The following is a 16,847-nucleotide window of genomic DNA, read 5'->3' on the forward strand; positions in this document are numbered from 1 at the left end:
AATCCATTTCAAAGCTGTGTGCGACAGGATCTACCCCACAATTTGATACTGTCCAAAGGGGTCTGTTAACCATCAGAGGATTTAAAGATTTGGCCTCTCAAGTCCTAATGCCTGATCTCCTTTTACCCCTGCAGATGATGTACTTGGCCCGCAATGCCAAGGACGTGGCTGTTTCCTACTACTATTTTAACCAGATGGCACGAGTGCACCCAAATCCAGGAACATGGGCAGAGTTTCTGAAAAAGTTCATGAGCGGTGCAGGTGAGGCTGGTGATGGTCAGGTTGGCACAAGCAAGGATATTGCGGGTGAGACTGGTGCACATGAGGCGGCTGCAGGAGGGAATGGTGCAAGTGAGACTAGTGCGGGGAACTATTCCCTAGCAACCACACCTTATTCATAGTTCTCTACTCCTTCCCAAATGTGAGGCTCTACAGAACATCTTACAGCACCTCGTAAAACAGGCCACAGGGTAATGGGTCAAAATGTCACCCTCACAATTACGATGGTCAAAAATGCAGACTTTTCTTTAGACCCCCCCTTTAAACCCCCCCTTGCACCATATACATATGTTGGGGGGTATGTAATATAATGGTAATATGGGAGTTGCGGGGGGTTAAAATAAAAAATAAAAAGTCGGCATTTTCGGGCCTTCGTAATAATAGTGGTCACAAAAATCACATAGATCCGGCCACAGTTCCTACAACAACCCCTGCAGCTCTCCCCATTGCCAGAACTCCTCGTGCGCTGCAGTCAGAGGGCCTGCATACTCCCTCTAGGGTTCCCTCCACCAGCGCTACAACTCTAGTCCCTGTAACTCCTGCATCAAAAATACTCTCAACACCATCACTTACATCTCCCTCTAAGCCTGCAATTCACCAATATCTTGGGAGCCAGTTTCAGTTTGAATGTTTTTGTATAATCGAGGGAATACCAGGGAATCTTGTGAGATTCCTGCAACTACATCGGAAGACGCGCTCGGAAAAAAAATGCAGCATGCGAACAAAAGAGTGGAAGGGGTAAATGGAAGAGGGCAAGAGAGGGAAAAAGCATCTGATGGGATCAGGGTTAGAAGCCTGTGACGGAATTATTATTATTTTTCAGAAAATAACCGTCTGTCTTTTCTCCCCTGGACATTTCCGACTTGGCCCCCGCCCCCAACCACACCCACACCCCCACCCCTCACCCCCCACTTACCTTGTCGTAGCACACTTCGCTGTGTGCCGCCGACTCGCAGTGTCCCTGCGGTGCCTGTTCCCTTTCACTTCTGTGATCGGGAACCGGCGCCGCGGGGTCCTTTCCTTTTTTAATTAATTTTTTTACTTTTTGGGATTGGCTGTGGGAGACTCCCCCACAACCCCTGCTCACAATATAGTGTACAAGGGTGTGGGGGACGCTCTCGCAGCCCCCGCCACCTTTAGCACCGAATGGGGGATTTGGTGGGTCTTTGTGCCACTGACCAAGGGTTTTGTTGTGTTAAATCTGATCACCTTAACTTTCTCTCTTTACAAAGGTTTTTTCACTGAATGACCACACATGGACCATGACCAAACACCTTAAAAAATCACATGGAGGAAACTTGCTAGGCTTGGAATTTTTTGATCTTCATTCGATTGAAAAATCACCAAGAGCTGGAAACAGGGAGCTACTTCTCAGACAGCCTGAGACTCAGAGCATATTAGATCTCAAGACTCAACCTCTGGGACATAACATCCATGAGGAACTGTACACTTTTTTGTAATTTGTCAGATTATGGATTTAACAATAATAACAATTTAAGGCTGATTTCTTTTAAGGATTTCAATCTAGGGTCGCTTAATGAATTTTTGTTGCGTCTATGGTTCCATTTGGATATTAATCTCTGAACGTAGAGGACTTTGTTTTCTGTGACAATGCTTGAAGTATGTTCTTTGGATTTACTGTCTACAGATACTTTCTTTTGAGACCCCCACCCCATTTGTTTCTTGAATGCAACTGTCTTTTCAAACACAAGATTAAAAAATAATGTATAAATCTGTGTTTCAATTATGACATTTTTGATTTTTTACGGGATTGAATGTCAGGACAACATATTTTACTTGGCAAATTTCATAACCTCAATTTCATGATCAGTGTACTCACATTTTTGTGGGGTAGGTGTTGACCTCCTTTTTTGTGTCACAAAAGAATTTTATATCGGCTCAAATATCAAAACTTTATTTTTAGGGTTTCTGTGCCATTTAGAACAGATTGGCACATTCGGAAAACAACACTCGTGCTGATGATATCCTGCACTGAACCGGTGTTAAAACATTATGAAGTATTAAGCATCCAAGAGACACACATAAAATGTAAATAATGCTCCGCATAGGACCATGGTTTTATGCAGCGCATTATTTACATTTGGTTCCATAGGAATATTACAGAGATGGGTAATAATTATTTGAGTATCTTGGATGCTTAATAGTTCATAATGTTTTAACATCAGTTCAATGCAGGATATTATGGGCACTATGCACTTTAAAGGATAAGTGAATCTAGTTTAATGTAGGATAGCATAAGCACTTTGCACTTTAAATCGAGAATGCAGATCTAAGGTCGGAAACTTCTTACTGGACCTTCCGAAAACACCTTAAGACGTGGCTATTCACACAGGAGCTACAAAAATAAGTGCACAAATCTGCCCCCAACTAACCCACGCCCCACTGAATCCCCCCTTACCCAAGTAACTAAAGAACCACTGTATTTGCTGACCCTTACACGAAGCCCTGTAACTTAGTAAGCTCAAGTAACTACACAACCAATGTACTTATTGCCACTGATGTCTTCATGTCACCTTCACGATTTGCGTATCTTTGTATACTTTGGGATATGTGTAACCATGTAACCTTCATGATCTGCGTACCTCTGTAACCTCATACGCTGGCATGGAACCGACAACATTACCCATTACTCACTGTCAAAAACAGTGCCTAGATGCCCTCGGGTTTGGTGCGCTATATAAATTGCAAAATAAATAAATAAACATTGGATCCTGTTTACAGTCATTGTTAATGTTCCAACAAATAGGAAACTGTATATATTTTTCCCCTAATTTTGCACTAAGCACTTTATTTTGGTTGTCCATACGTAATGTTCAGTCATGTACTAATTGATGCAAATTGTTGCACAACAACTTGTATTGGACAGCTCATACAACTTAGCCGTTTCATTCTGTAAGTATGTCTAACTAGATCTATGCGATTCGTATACCCCGTAAAAGATGAAGCTTCATTCACTTTAAAATATCTGTGCATTATTGATTATTATTCTTTGGCATTGGCAGTTTCCTTTATATGTTGGATATTCTAACACTAGCCTACATTTTGTAAATTGATACATAAACCCTGCTTTGTTTGTTGAGGTTGAAACAAAAGAAATGTTTGATTAATGAGTTTCTTACAAACAAGCACAGTGCATTTTTAACGTACAATACTGTTTTGTTACTATAAAAACAAAGACGTGCCGAGATGGCCGACACCTTGATGAATTCAATTGTGTCAGTTAAAATGGAAGTAGGACTTAGTATGTAAATGTGACTTGGGGGTCATAGAGTTTTGTTTAAAAGAATGGGTATTTGCACTGGGTTCTCTGTATGGGATCAAGCAAATATATAGTTGCAAACCGCATTGTTGCAGCACCGTTTTGGGGATTTGCAGATTAAAAGACTGTCACCTGGAGACTTTGTGCCATGGGTCTTTTTCTTTTCACTGGTTATTGAGTGCAATTCAGGGTACTGGTGTACCCAATTGTGGAAATGTCTTGGCAAAAACCATTATCACGGAGTGCTAAAAGCTTTATCTCTCATTATCTCTGCACTGTCTCTGTCAAACCTGCCCATAATAAATTATGGGCTGGCATCAACCAGTTTCTCTGTTGGATGGGCTGGATCAAAAACAGCACTGGGTTCAAGGTTCTGAAACACTTTCGACACAAGGGCTCTCTTCTGCTTGGGGAACCCTTCTTAGTGAGGTTGCTAAATGGCCCCCGCATGTGACCATTCCCTGGACACGTTTTACTTCTGAGGGGTTTGGGGGCGCCATGGGATACATCTTTCACCTTTAGGGGTTCTGCTTATAGGCCTATGGATTGGTACAAGTATCCCCAAAAATCCTTTTATGTCGGCAGAAATTGGCATTTATCAATCCTTGTGAGTGTAGTCGCTGGAGTGATTTGGATAGGTGCCCGAGGTGTTCAGCTTCTGTTACTGTGCACATGGGAACGTTCTCACTCATGTTTAGATTTCCGAGGAGGCCAGCGTGGGCGCTTTGGATTGTGTATGGAAAACGCACTGGCAGCCCAGGAACTCCAAACCTCAGACATTTGTGTTACTACAGGCCTCTGTGCAGAACGTTGTTCCAGCACCTGTTCTTGATGTGTTCTGCCGATACTGCAAGGACATAGATGCCATAGAATCCCTTAAACATCTAGTCATGGTATGTCCCAAATTATCTGCCAAGAGAGCCCTTCACGGGGGAGCATTTAACATCGCCCAGCAACAAGAGGAAGGAGATAACAGATGGCTTAAGCTGCTTGAAGGCAAAAACAAAAAACTAATCTTCACAATTGTTCAATTCTTGATTGACATTTTAGAATATAATCTAAACTGAAGTGTTCTTCTTGTTTTTGTCTTGTTGTCTGCACCTTTCTTAAACGTTGTAAACTAATGAAATGTATATGAAAATGCAAATGAAAAGTTTATATATAAACTGTATCATTTTAAATAAAATAAAAAAATAAAAAAACAGTCTTTTTTTCGGTTTGCAGAGGCGTTGCTAGGGCGAGCTGAGGGGGCTTTTGGTTGTAGCCCCGGAAAGAAGCTCAGGGAATACAACCAAAAGGCTATATAGCTAGCCCCAAATCCCCCCAGTCCCGACATTAGCTTAGCCCCTGATCTTTACCAGACCTAGCAACACCCCTGCTGACAAGGATGCCCATGCATTCAATATGCACTTACTGCAAAAGCACTGAACACAGGACACATGTCCAGGCGCTTATTTCTGGGCCTTGATTCCTGCACCCAAAAACATCGGAGGATATAAAAACACATGAAAAAAAGCAGTCAATCAAAATGAAAATCCTAACTGACTACTCAATATGAGGCTGTACGGAGAGACTGAACTCACTGTTGGTGCCATATAAAAGCGCAACAAATAAATAAATAAATGCATGCCACAAGTGTAAAATGTACTGATTCATTAAAGTGGTGAACATAACATTGGTGGGGCAGATCGAATCCTGGGACCCAGTCGATTACGGATCAGCTAGTTGATGAGCCCGTTGTCCAGTTGTTCAGGCTCACACCAGGTTCGAACCCTGTTTTCCAGTCCATCACAGTACACCCGGAAAGCATGCGACTCCGCAGCCACTACTGCTGCAGAACACAACCGGCATCCGAACGCCTATATTCAGAAACGGATGCCTACGTCACACTCCTCACCCACTTTCAGCACACCTCTTGCCAGGGTCAGCACATGAACGTGCTGGTGCTTCCACCCATGTTGACTGGCAAGATGTCACCTTGTGATGAAATGATAAGCAGCGGCTTGGGAAGCCTGTGGTTGGCCAAAATCAAAGCTAGATTCAAGCAAACCCACTGTCGATATCTGTGAGCGATGATTCCAATTCAACCGATAGAGAAAAGCATTACATAAAACGTCTGTTGATAAGGTCCTGTATGTACCTAAAAATGCACAAAAAGGCCTGGGGGCCCCTCTACTGAGAACGCACATGGCCAAATAACCTGTTCTATGGGAAGCTGCCCACTCGGGATGGTCTACAACCACGTTTTAGCTCGCTGTACCTTTCACAGAGGAGAAATAATAATTTGCATATCAGTCTTTGTCCCGCCCACAAGGGCAGTCCAGCACCGAAATGCTATGGCAATTCTCCTCTGAACAAGAGTACCAACAGCAACCCCAAACACGTGTTTCGGCCTAGTCAGGCCTCATCGGTGAGGTGAAGCTGTGCCTCTCTAAGCACAGTGGGCAAGGGGTCCACATCTGGATAACCCATGGTAACTTAGGGTGAAACCCAATGTTCCTAAAAATGCACAAAAATGTCTGGGAGCCCCTCTACCGAGAATGAACATAACCAAATAACCTGTTCTATGGGAAGGTACCCACTCGGGAGGGTCTACAACCACGTGTTAGCTCACTGTACCTTTCACAGAGGAGAACTATCCATTTGCATCCCACCCACAAGGGCAGTCCAGCACCAAAATGCTAGGCAAATCTCTGAACAAGAGTAGCAACAGCAACCCCAGACACGTGTTTCGGTCTAGTAGCGGCTGATCAGTGAGGTGGAGCTGTGCCTCTCTGAGCACAGTGGGCAAGGGGTCCACGTCTGGATTACCCTGCATAACTAAGGGTGAAACCCAAAGTTCCTAAAAATGCACAAAAAGGTCTGGGAGCTCGTCCGCCAAGAACAAACACAGCCAAATAACCTGGTCTTTGGGAAGGTGCCCACTCAGGAGGGTCTACAACCACAATCATTGTACCCAGATGTGGGGTGCAGCACCACCTGATGATACCCCACGTTGAGGTTCAGTTTAGAGAACACTATCGCCTCTTGCCAGTCATGCATTATATCGTCTATATGACTCACTGATATCTAGGGTCAGGAACACGGACCAGGGGTCAGGAACACGGACCGTAAGCAGAGCACTGGTATCCCGTGAGGGTAGGTGGGCATCACCAAGTTTAAACACAATAACTGTGGGCGGACAACCTACGGAAGTCCTGTCACTCACCAGAGTCCACAGTCAAGAACGCTGTAGTCTAAAAAAATTCCAAAAATCTATATTTTAATTTAATTGTCACCAATCATACATTTACATAAACGCAATTTCATGAAACAAGAAAGAGTGCATAAGTGCGTAAGCGCCAGTATTCATCACAATCATGCATGCCTTTCACCTGTCAAAACGCAACCATACACACAAGATCAAGCATACGCAACATCACTCCATTACAAAAGTGGAAATGCTAAAAGCAGCAACAATGCACTAGGACCAATGTGCGGCCTGAAGCTCCGTGCCACACTGATTGCACGTTTGCCCTTTTGTGAGGCATTTACCAATGTGTGCCGTCAGACAACCACATCAGTAGCTTGACTGATGGGGTTGCATGTTGTGGGGGGGTGGGAGGGGGTTGTTATTGTCCTTCCACTGGCTGGGGTTTGGACTTCATAAGGGCACTTGCTACTTCCAATACCAGTGTTTCGAGTGCTGTTTTGCATGTGTAACACTCTTGTGAGCAGACTTCAGGATCCTTTGAAGGATGATGCTCGGTTCCCTTAAAATGTTTATCTTCAACTTTATGGAGAAACACACTTAATTAAGTGGCACACGGAACCCACCTTCTTTGTCCACAAGGGGTCATGTGAATGCTAAATGGCGCAGTGTGGCGCGGAATGTGTCAAGGCACGCACTCTGCACCTGGCACACTTATAAGGCATTACATTCTTGTATGGGTGAGCTATGCAAGTGAGTGCAGGGGCATCACTCCTCACCTGAGGCAGTGCTATAGATGAGTCTGTCTTCATCAGTCATGGGCCCTCATTACAAGTTTGCCGGTCCGGAAACAACAGGCACGGTTTCAGCCGGACCCATAATGAGGGCCATAGTGTCTCCAGAGTTCACTCATTGCCTGAAATGGAGATGTGTGCAGCCCCTGGTTGTTATCTTTACTCCGGCTTGTAGCTGGGAACCGTGGCACCTGGTCAATGGTTCATGAAGTTGTCGCTAATTGGGGCACGCGCGTGTGTGTGTGCGTGTATGTGTTCATGTGTGTGCGTTTGTGTGTAGTGCTCAGGAGCAACAGGTTTGTCTTGTAAGCAAAAACAACGCAGACCAACACATGTTCGAATCCCGGTCCTACGCTTAGATGCTGGCCTCTGCATTCAGCGCGCAATAAAGATTAATCAGGCATATGCGAGGCGAAGGGGGTACACTATGAGTGTGTATGTGGGAGAGGGGGCACCTAAAAAGACAATCTACTTGCTTATTTCACCATCCTGGGACGTAATCAATATCTTAGTGACTAAGCGTGAAGCCACTTTTCTTATCTACCGGTGTAAGGATGGGCGCTCAAGATTTATGGTCAGTGCGGAGGCCGACGTTTCTGCCTCAGTTGTACGTCTTGAAACATCATTCAATCACTGAGTAGTTCTTTTCAGCGTTGGTAAAGGACCTTGAGGCAAATGCAACCATGATTCGGAGGCCTGACCTTGTTGCATTATGGTAGCCCCAAGGGCATAAGGCAAATGCAACCATGATTCGGAGGCCTGACCTTGTTGCATTAGGGTAGCCCCAAGGGCATAAGGCAAATGCAACCATAATTCAGAGGCCTGACCTTGTTGCATTAGGGTAGCCCCAAGGGCATAAGGCAAATGCAACCATAATTCAGAGGCCTGACCTTGTTGCATTATGGTAGCCCCAAGGGCATAAGGCAAATGCAACCATGATTTGGAGGCCTGACCTTGTTGCATTAGGGTGGTCCCAAGGGCATAAGTGCCAGCAACCACCTTCACCATGGTGAGCCCGCTCTGCTAGAAAGTTTCCAGGCCGGGTGCATTCATGATGCCAGACTTGATAGCATCTTCTTGAGGAAAGCCCATAGCTGCTGAGCGTTTGCTCAAACATTTTCTACATATGTAGCCTAGTACTCTGTGAGGCCCACACATGATTCGAGCTGAGCTTTATTCCTGGGAACCGGTGTTTGGCTGATGGCTTCTACGAGTGCTGCCTTGCATTAAATGTCGGCTTCCGAAATGGATTACCCCAAAAACTAATGCTCATTCTATTGTTGTCCAACTCCAGGACTTGAGGGCCGGACTCCTGATGGGTTTTCAGGCTATCCCTCATTAATATTCATGAGAAACATTGTGCATGGATTTAGAATGATTCTATGCAAATTTATCTCATGAATATTAATGAGGGATATCCTGAAAATCCGGCATGGTTCCTGGCCCTTGGCTCGAGGCCTGGAGTTGGACTCCACATCTAGAAGCTCAACTAACAGCCCAAATGAGATCTTCTGAAATGGAGGGAAGCAGGTGTATATTAATAGCATATGCAGAGGGGCTAGAGAGGTTGTACACCCTGGCATGGGGTAAGTGAGGAAAGCGGCAGACTGCTTGAGCCTGCCTGAGGGTGGGATGCCATCCTCTGGCCTTGCGCTTCTATGGGTGATGCCAGGTGCAGGGCAGGTGTTTGCTTGGTCAGTCCCACCAAATGGGTCGCGCTGTGACCACACTAAAGAAGGATGGGCTGATGCAGCAGATCCCTTTACAAAAAACGCATGCCAGGGTACATTAGAGGGTGGTTAGGAGTTAGAGGTTAGACATGTCTCATAGGTAAAATGTTTAGGTGTTTTTTATAAATGCAAGCCGGTGTTGATTGAAGCATGTCATGACCTCCATCAACTCTAGTGTCTAGGTGTGGTTTTCAGGGTCACCATCTGAATACATAGTACAAGTAAAGCCATGTTGCCATCAGCAAGTCCTTTTTCGTTGTTGCTGTCGAGGGTTGCTAGGAACTTTGTTATGTTTCTCTTTGCACATGGATTCAAAATGCCCACTCTTGCCACATTCACGCATTCCTTTGCAATGGCAGGAGTTTGAGACTGACGACTTGAGAAAGCCTTCCACTGCTGTAACATTGATGGAACGTTCTTTGGGTTTGCTGTTTCTATCCCTTCTGGGCTTGTCTTGATGCCTTGACCTGTGGTCAGACCAACATTTGACAGTCAAGGATAGAGATAGATGTTGGTTCACAACACACAGATCAATTTTGGTGTGATAACTTTTTAACCTCTTTCATTGTGTGGATGGAGTATTAAAAACATTAGATGAAGCTCCAGGGCACACAAGGTCTGTCAGGAGGAGCAGGAAAGAGGGGGCCTGGTACGGAGGTGGGATCGGGAGACTGCATTGTGGGTGAGACTCGGGCAGACCAACTCAGGTCCCTTTGCTTTCGGGCTCTTTTCCTCATGGACTCATTTGCCTGGGGAGATCTGAAGGCCCAGCTAGGTGCATAGCCTTTCCGTTTCACTAGGCAGACAAGGTGCGTGGGAAGACACGGAAATCTGGGTTCAAGGTTCAAGGGAGTTAGAGTTGCTGGGAGGAGTCCACGACAAGACTTGTTTGTGCCAATGTAGCAACCAGCTCCTTTCCCAGGAACACTGCAGTTTAGGCACAGGGTGTACTTCTCGGTGACCATGTGCTTCTCGCCATGCTCTCGGAGGCGCCTCTTCGCATTCCAACCAGGCCTGCCATGCTCCTGCCCCCTGGTACATTCTGTAATGGACAGAGGCGAGTTAGCATTAAGCAGTATTGTGTAACAATCAGGAAGCCAACACAGGCAAAGAAGCAATTCATTCATGTGCCATTCAGCTGCGCTCCAGGAAATTGCAGATATTATGGTTCTATGTCATTTCATCGACAGTCGTTATTTTGATGGGTTTTTTAACAAATATTTTTTAATGAAAAACTAATCGAAATTGATTTTTTGAAATTTTTTGGGGGCGGGTCCCCCCAAGTACCCCATGCCTTAATGTTTTTCCACTATTCCCTAACCCCACCCCTAATATACACTTTCCCACTCACCTATATTTTTTGAAGAGTTTTTTTCGTTAAAAAATATTCGTAAAAAAACTGATTAAAAAAAAGACTGGCAATGAAAGGACGTTGTACTGATATTATCATACCCATTCATATTTTCTTGAGCATCATTTGTTCATAGATCTCTTATGCCTTTTTTTTCTATCACAACTTACATTTTCGTTGGTGCATTTGTTAGGGGCAACCCCTTCAAATGATTCAGCTGAAGTGTTATTTGCGGATCAGGGAAGCACGAGCTCCTCTATAGAGTGGGGCCATGTTATGAAGGTTCCATGTTATTTCATCGCAGGATGTTTTTTCGCAGGTTTTTATACCGCACATTTATTCACGAAAAAACCCATCAAATTTGTTTTACATTATTTTGGGGGGGTTCCCTTCCCTCCCAAACCCCCCATTCCCTTACATTTTATCTATTCCCAAACACCCACATCCCATATATATAATTTTCGAACCCCCCAAAAAATTAGATGTTTTTTTTCCGTTAAAATATTCACAGTTAAAAAACCCTGCGAAAAAAGTCCCACGATGCAAGGACGTTGTACCATTATGAATGATGTACAGGCATTCGTCCTATTGCCCTGAGGACAGAGGGCGCATACGTGCCGTAGCATGGGTGGGGTGTTCAGCTCGGAACTGATAAAAGGCATTTTGTAAAAGGCGTGCATCGTCTTCCAGCTCTCCTATCTGTTCCTTTAGTTCCTTGCACTCCTCATTCTTCTCTACCACTGTTGCTGACATTTTCATGCACGTGAGGCGTGCATGTGGCTAACTTCAGTTGTACTTGTTCCTCTCGTGCCTGCATAAGAAATCTGTTGTCTTGTTTCAATATCTCAGCCTCTGCTTTTGACCATATATCTTCTATCCAAATAGCTGTTATCATAGGGTGTGTTTTCTCTTTGTTAGGATCCGGGGGCGCGGAGGTAAAACAATCTAATCTGTGTTCAGAGGACGTTTGTCAATATCCTTCCATAGATATTATTTGTCATTTCATTTGAGCTAATTCTCTATTCTCTTCTTTCTCTCTTCCGTCGACACATGACCGCTATGTTGGGTCCCTTATTCCGACCCTACTCTTTCCCGCATAGACCCCACACCTTTATGAATCGGCTTGGACTCCACACCTTAGGTGCTCGGCCAGACTTGTTCTCTGATTGGTAATAGTTCTGTTATCCCATGAACCCTGTGCCACACACTCTGGCCCTCTGAGGCTACTATCCTTAGCAGTGGGATCCCTTTGAAGGGTTCTGTGATGAGCCCTGGTGAGTGCCCAGCAGGTGAAGGAAGCAACACAACAAATCACTGATCTTTGTCTGTTGTGTGTGGGATGCTTCTCTTTGTGAGTTAGGCCTCTCGTCCAAAACACTATGGGCCTCATTACGAGTTTGCCGGTCCGGTAACTATGGTACTGGTAAGCTTGCCGATACCGTAGTTACCGGACGGGCAAACTACGAGTTCTGCTCGCGGGTGCCTTTTCACCCACCAGTTCGCACCTGGCGGGTGTACCAGCACCCGCGAGCAGAGAATGTCGGATGCACCGGCAACATTTGTGGGGCTCGAATGGGAATGGGAAGAATATTTCTTGGCCCCTGGCAATGGGGAAATACAGGGTCCGCCAGGGTTGTAATGGCCTGTGCGTCCGCCAGGGTTGTAATGGCCCTGTATTTCCCCATTCCTAAGGGCCGGAAAAATTCTCAAGTTTGGCGGCAGCCTGCCGGTTTTACCGGCAAGGCTACTGCCAAACTTGTATTGTGGCCCTATATGTTAGGGTTGGAAAGCCTCAGTCTGGGCACCTGACCACTCACACCGCTCATATCCACAAAGAATTACCAGGACACTGAGATAAGTGGCTTTATGTGACAGCTTGTCTTGCGGTATCGGCAGGCCGGTGGTCTGGCCACCGTATCTGCGTACATCCTGTTGTACAGTTCATCTCAGTAGGCTAGCCTCAGCCCAAAGACAAGCACATTCTTTGGCGATAACTGTATCCTGTTAGCACGTCTGTTGGGATGAGTTAGCGATAAATAAACACAGTCTTGTTTGTGCAGATGTAGCAACCAGCTCCTTTCCCGAGAACACTGCAGTTTGGGGACAGGGTGTCCTTCTTGCAGACCATGGCCTTCTCGCCATGTTCTCCGGAGGCGCCTCTGCGCATTCCAACCAGCCATGCCATGCTCCTGCCCCCTGGTGCATACTGTTATGGACAGAGGCGAGTGAGCATTAAGCAGTATCAGCGGACAAGGAGCAGAATTCCTACAAAAGAAAATAGCAGTCTACAAACCAACGAGACTCCTCCGATCAAGCAACGAAATCCACCTGGAACTGAAACCATACCTTAAGAAAAAACTTGGAGGCACTTCCTTCTACCACTTAGCCACAAAAATCTGGAACAACATTCCAAAAGAAATAAGAAACACTGAAGATCACTTAAAATTCAGGAAATCACTAAAAACCTGGCTCTTCAACACCACAGACTAAATCTGGAAACCGAAACTGGAAAAAAGATGACTAATCCGGAAAGGACACAGACATCCCCGACCCGAGAGGGTAGCTCCCACGGCACCAGGACGGGTGACACCGGATAGACTGGAACACAGGCGGCACACACGAAGCCTGAGCCAACTCCCCCAGACAATCCCACCAACACTTTCGCCCGTCCCTTAGTTACCGCCAGTTACACAGTGGTGTGGAATTGTCGAGATATTGGCAATCACCACTCTACCTGAGAGGTTGACATTGGCAGGTGCACTGGCCACAGGAGTATGAAGGGAGGATAAGGGGAGCTATGAGAGAGCATGTTAGAGGTGGGGGCCAGAGGAGCAAGGATCCTTGTATGCCAGTCGGACCCAGCTCACGACAGAGCCGCATCAGGGGAGACTGCGCAAGCCGAGCGCCTGAATTCAGCATAGAGACGCAAACTAACCAATCCTACTAACAATTTCCCTTTCTGCATACACCTCTCAAACTCCAAACCAAACACAACCAAAATCTACAGCACAACAAACTTCACTACATTGCAACAACAAAACAAAAACATGCATAGTCTTGCACAACATTACACGACGACTACCGTCCGCAAACACCCCAGGCCCAGCCAACGGACCCACCGGGCTGAGGCCGCCAACAGCACATCACTGCACTCTTGCACTTTTCCTGCCTCCTCCCACTAACTCAACCTCCCCTCCTCTTTCAGAGCCGCCAGAGCGCCAGGGGACCACTCCGGTGGTGATAGTGCACGGTACAAATGTCCTTTAACATTAACATTAACAGTATTGTGTAACAATCAGCAAGCCAACACAGGCACAAAGTTCCCGAGTGACTCTCACCTAGATGGCTGGAACACAATGTTACTTGTATTCTCGGTCCAAACACAAGCATTGCACTGCTGTGATTACCCCTTGATAAACCTGCAGATCAATGCCTTTCAATGGAAAGTAAACATCGGACCTGCATTCCAATCTCATGGGATCTTCATTAACTTTAAATTGGTGGATGCAGTGCAAACAGTGCATACAGCCCTACCCTGAACTCAAAACAGCCCCCTGTCCTCTGCCCTTTCCCTGCCTGTACTCAGGAACCCCAAACTCATCCTCTGCAAAACCTTCCCTAAAAAGGAAGGGACTCGACTTTCCAGGGTTCATGCACAATTTTGCCATTTCACACTTATTTTGGGTCGAAAAAGGAATCTGATGTGCCACCCTCTGAACCAGGGACGTAATTTCACCAAAATGCCTGGGGTAGCGGAAGTGATATCACACGACCTTTGACCTCTGATGACATCACAGGAAGTGATTTCATTTGACCCACCCCGAAGTGACACCACAGAAAGCGATGGAACACAACCTTTCACCCTTCGACAAAACAGGAAGTGGCATCACATAGCATTGCTTCTCAGTACTCTACGAAAAATATGGTTACGATCTCACTGTAAAGTTGTATACATTTCATACAAGAATGGATCACCTATCAGTGCGCATAGGACCATATTACCAAATCACTGTGAATGCAAGCAGACGTCCAAAGCCAAACCTGTGTTGGTACTCATTTATCAACCTCTGCAGGATAAAAGGCTGAGATGACCTTGCTGGGAGTCGAACCTACAACCTGCAGATCACGCACACTTTACAGCAGCCAGCACTCAACCCACTGAGTTATCTTACCGGCTATAGATATGAGAAAACTAGCCACTACAGAAACAAAGAGCCACATGCTGCTGGCCACAAAAGGGGGTAGCAAGGGATAGCTCAGGAGTGGCAGATGCCCCTAAATGACGTCCATGCTCTGAACCCTACCCAACCCCCCCTTGAACATTGCTGCTCCAGACGGGCCTGCAACCTCTTACTCTTAAGATGTTTTGGACTACAACTCTTATCTCTTATCAGTTCTAGCCAGCAAAGCCAATTATGAGGGTTCCTGGGAGTTGTGGTACAAAACATACCGAGAACCATAGGTTGCAGATCCTTAATGAGAAGAGCATACATCACATCAACCCATCATACCACCCTTCCCCTGTGCTCCAGCCAGACCACACGCTCATTTAACCAGGCAACTACCACATCAATTTCTTTGAATTATAATGTGCCTCAGAATTACCTACTGACTGGTGCCTCCTTGATGGCAGAGCATGTTCAATTAGGGCTTAGATCCTGGCCCATTAAAGTACAGGTTGCATATTGGAAGTGCACACATGCATGGAAGGAGGAAAGAATGATGGCAAATAAGGATCTGGTGTAGCTGCAGCATCTAGCATCGCAGACTTGCTATATGTCTTGAACCCAGGTACTCACGTATTGTAAGCAGCTCTGTTGTGTTGATGACTTGACCAAGCAGTTGACTTCCATACAGTGAGTCCTTACAGGGAAATCCCCCATCTTGAGTTACTCACTCAGTGGATGATGTCATCTGTGGACTACGGGACAGTCTGTCTTTCCAGGGAAGTCAGTCATTCAGTGGATGGTGTGCTTTATTTATATATTTATACTGTTATATATTCTCTGGCCTAGCACATCCCTCCCTGCATTGCTCCTCACGTAACTTGTCCCCGCTCCCCCGCCCTTGCGCATTGCTCTTAGTGTTGCTCCCCACACAACTGACCTCGCTCCCCTGGCCTAGCACATCCCTCTCTGCGGTGCTCCCCCCGTAACTTGTCCCCGCTCCCACGGCCTTGCGCATCCCTCGCAACCCAGGCCCACTTCCCTCCATTCCTTCTCTTCAGGTTACCCTGAGCTGCGACCAGTGTATTGTTCCCTGCTTGTGTCTCTGCATTCCACACCCTTTCGTACTGTGACTATTGTATTGTCATTCCACTGCATTGCTTGCATTTCCTCTTAAATCCAGGTTTTCATTGGATTACCAGTGCTTGCGTATTTTGTTTCTGTATGGTTACCATTGCATTGTTTACTTTGCATTGTATTCTACTTGCATTCCCACGCCCTTGAGTACCATTTCAGTGTACACTTGTTGCCTTCACTGTTTCTCCACTCACGCTAGGGCCCCACAAGGTTCCAGTGTTCTTATTCTGTGGTGTACTTACTTGTTGCCCTCTCTAGTGTGTTGTGATCCCCTATGTGCCTCCCTCCTGTCTGCCCCCAGTGTGTGCCCTCCACCCACTCCTGCTTGGGCTGCCCCCTCTACCCAACCCTCCCTTCTACCCCCCCCCCCACCCTCTATGGTGCTTTCTGTCTCCTCTATCTTCTCTAATTGCTTCTCTATCGACTATCCTATCCCTCTCACTACGTCTGGCAGGAAGGAGCTCAAAAGGGACATCCTGGTCTCCAACCCAGGCCTTCCTATTGCTGATACCTACACCAGCGCTTCCTCCAGAAAGACCCTGACCGACATCCTCTTTGTCGTTCCCTCTCCAGGCCAATGGACCCCCATATGGTCTCTGTTCAAACAATGTTGTATCAGAGCACTGTACACAAATTTCAGTGAAACATAACATTCATTTCTCCAATAAACATTAATAACATCAATTAGAATACAATATATTTCCTACCATAACAATGCAATTAATCATCCTCACAAATAAAACTATCATAAAAACTAGATAAAATGTGAAGTGATAAAAATCTTTCAAAATTGAAAACACTGATCTATGCAATTAACACTTTTGCCACTGCCATGATTTCACACATTTACGGAATTTCAAGTAATCATATGTCAATCTTAATTCATTCAGAATTTCATTCCAATGTGTTGCTGCTGCTCC

General features: G+C 45.8%; 1 protein-coding gene across 1 annotated transcript in view; it reads left to right on the forward strand.

The window, feature by feature from the left end:
• Positions 1-16,847, forward strand: part of LOC138581032 (sulfotransferase 1 family member D1-like) — a 217,741-nt gene that overhangs the window by 104,678 nt on the left and 96,216 nt on the right. Inside the window, exon 5 of the mRNA XM_069652056.1 lies at positions 135-261. Within this exon, the coding sequence (XP_069508157.1) occupies positions 135-261 (127 nt within the window). The remainder of the gene's footprint in view (positions 1-134; positions 262-16,847) is intronic.

Source organism: Ambystoma mexicanum, chromosome 3p, assembly GCF_040938575.1.
Source record: "Ambystoma mexicanum isolate Mex_15411 chromosome 3p, UKY_AmexF1_1, whole genome shotgun sequence".
Taxonomy (NCBI): Eukaryota; Metazoa; Chordata; class Amphibia; order Caudata; family Ambystomatidae; genus Ambystoma; species Ambystoma mexicanum.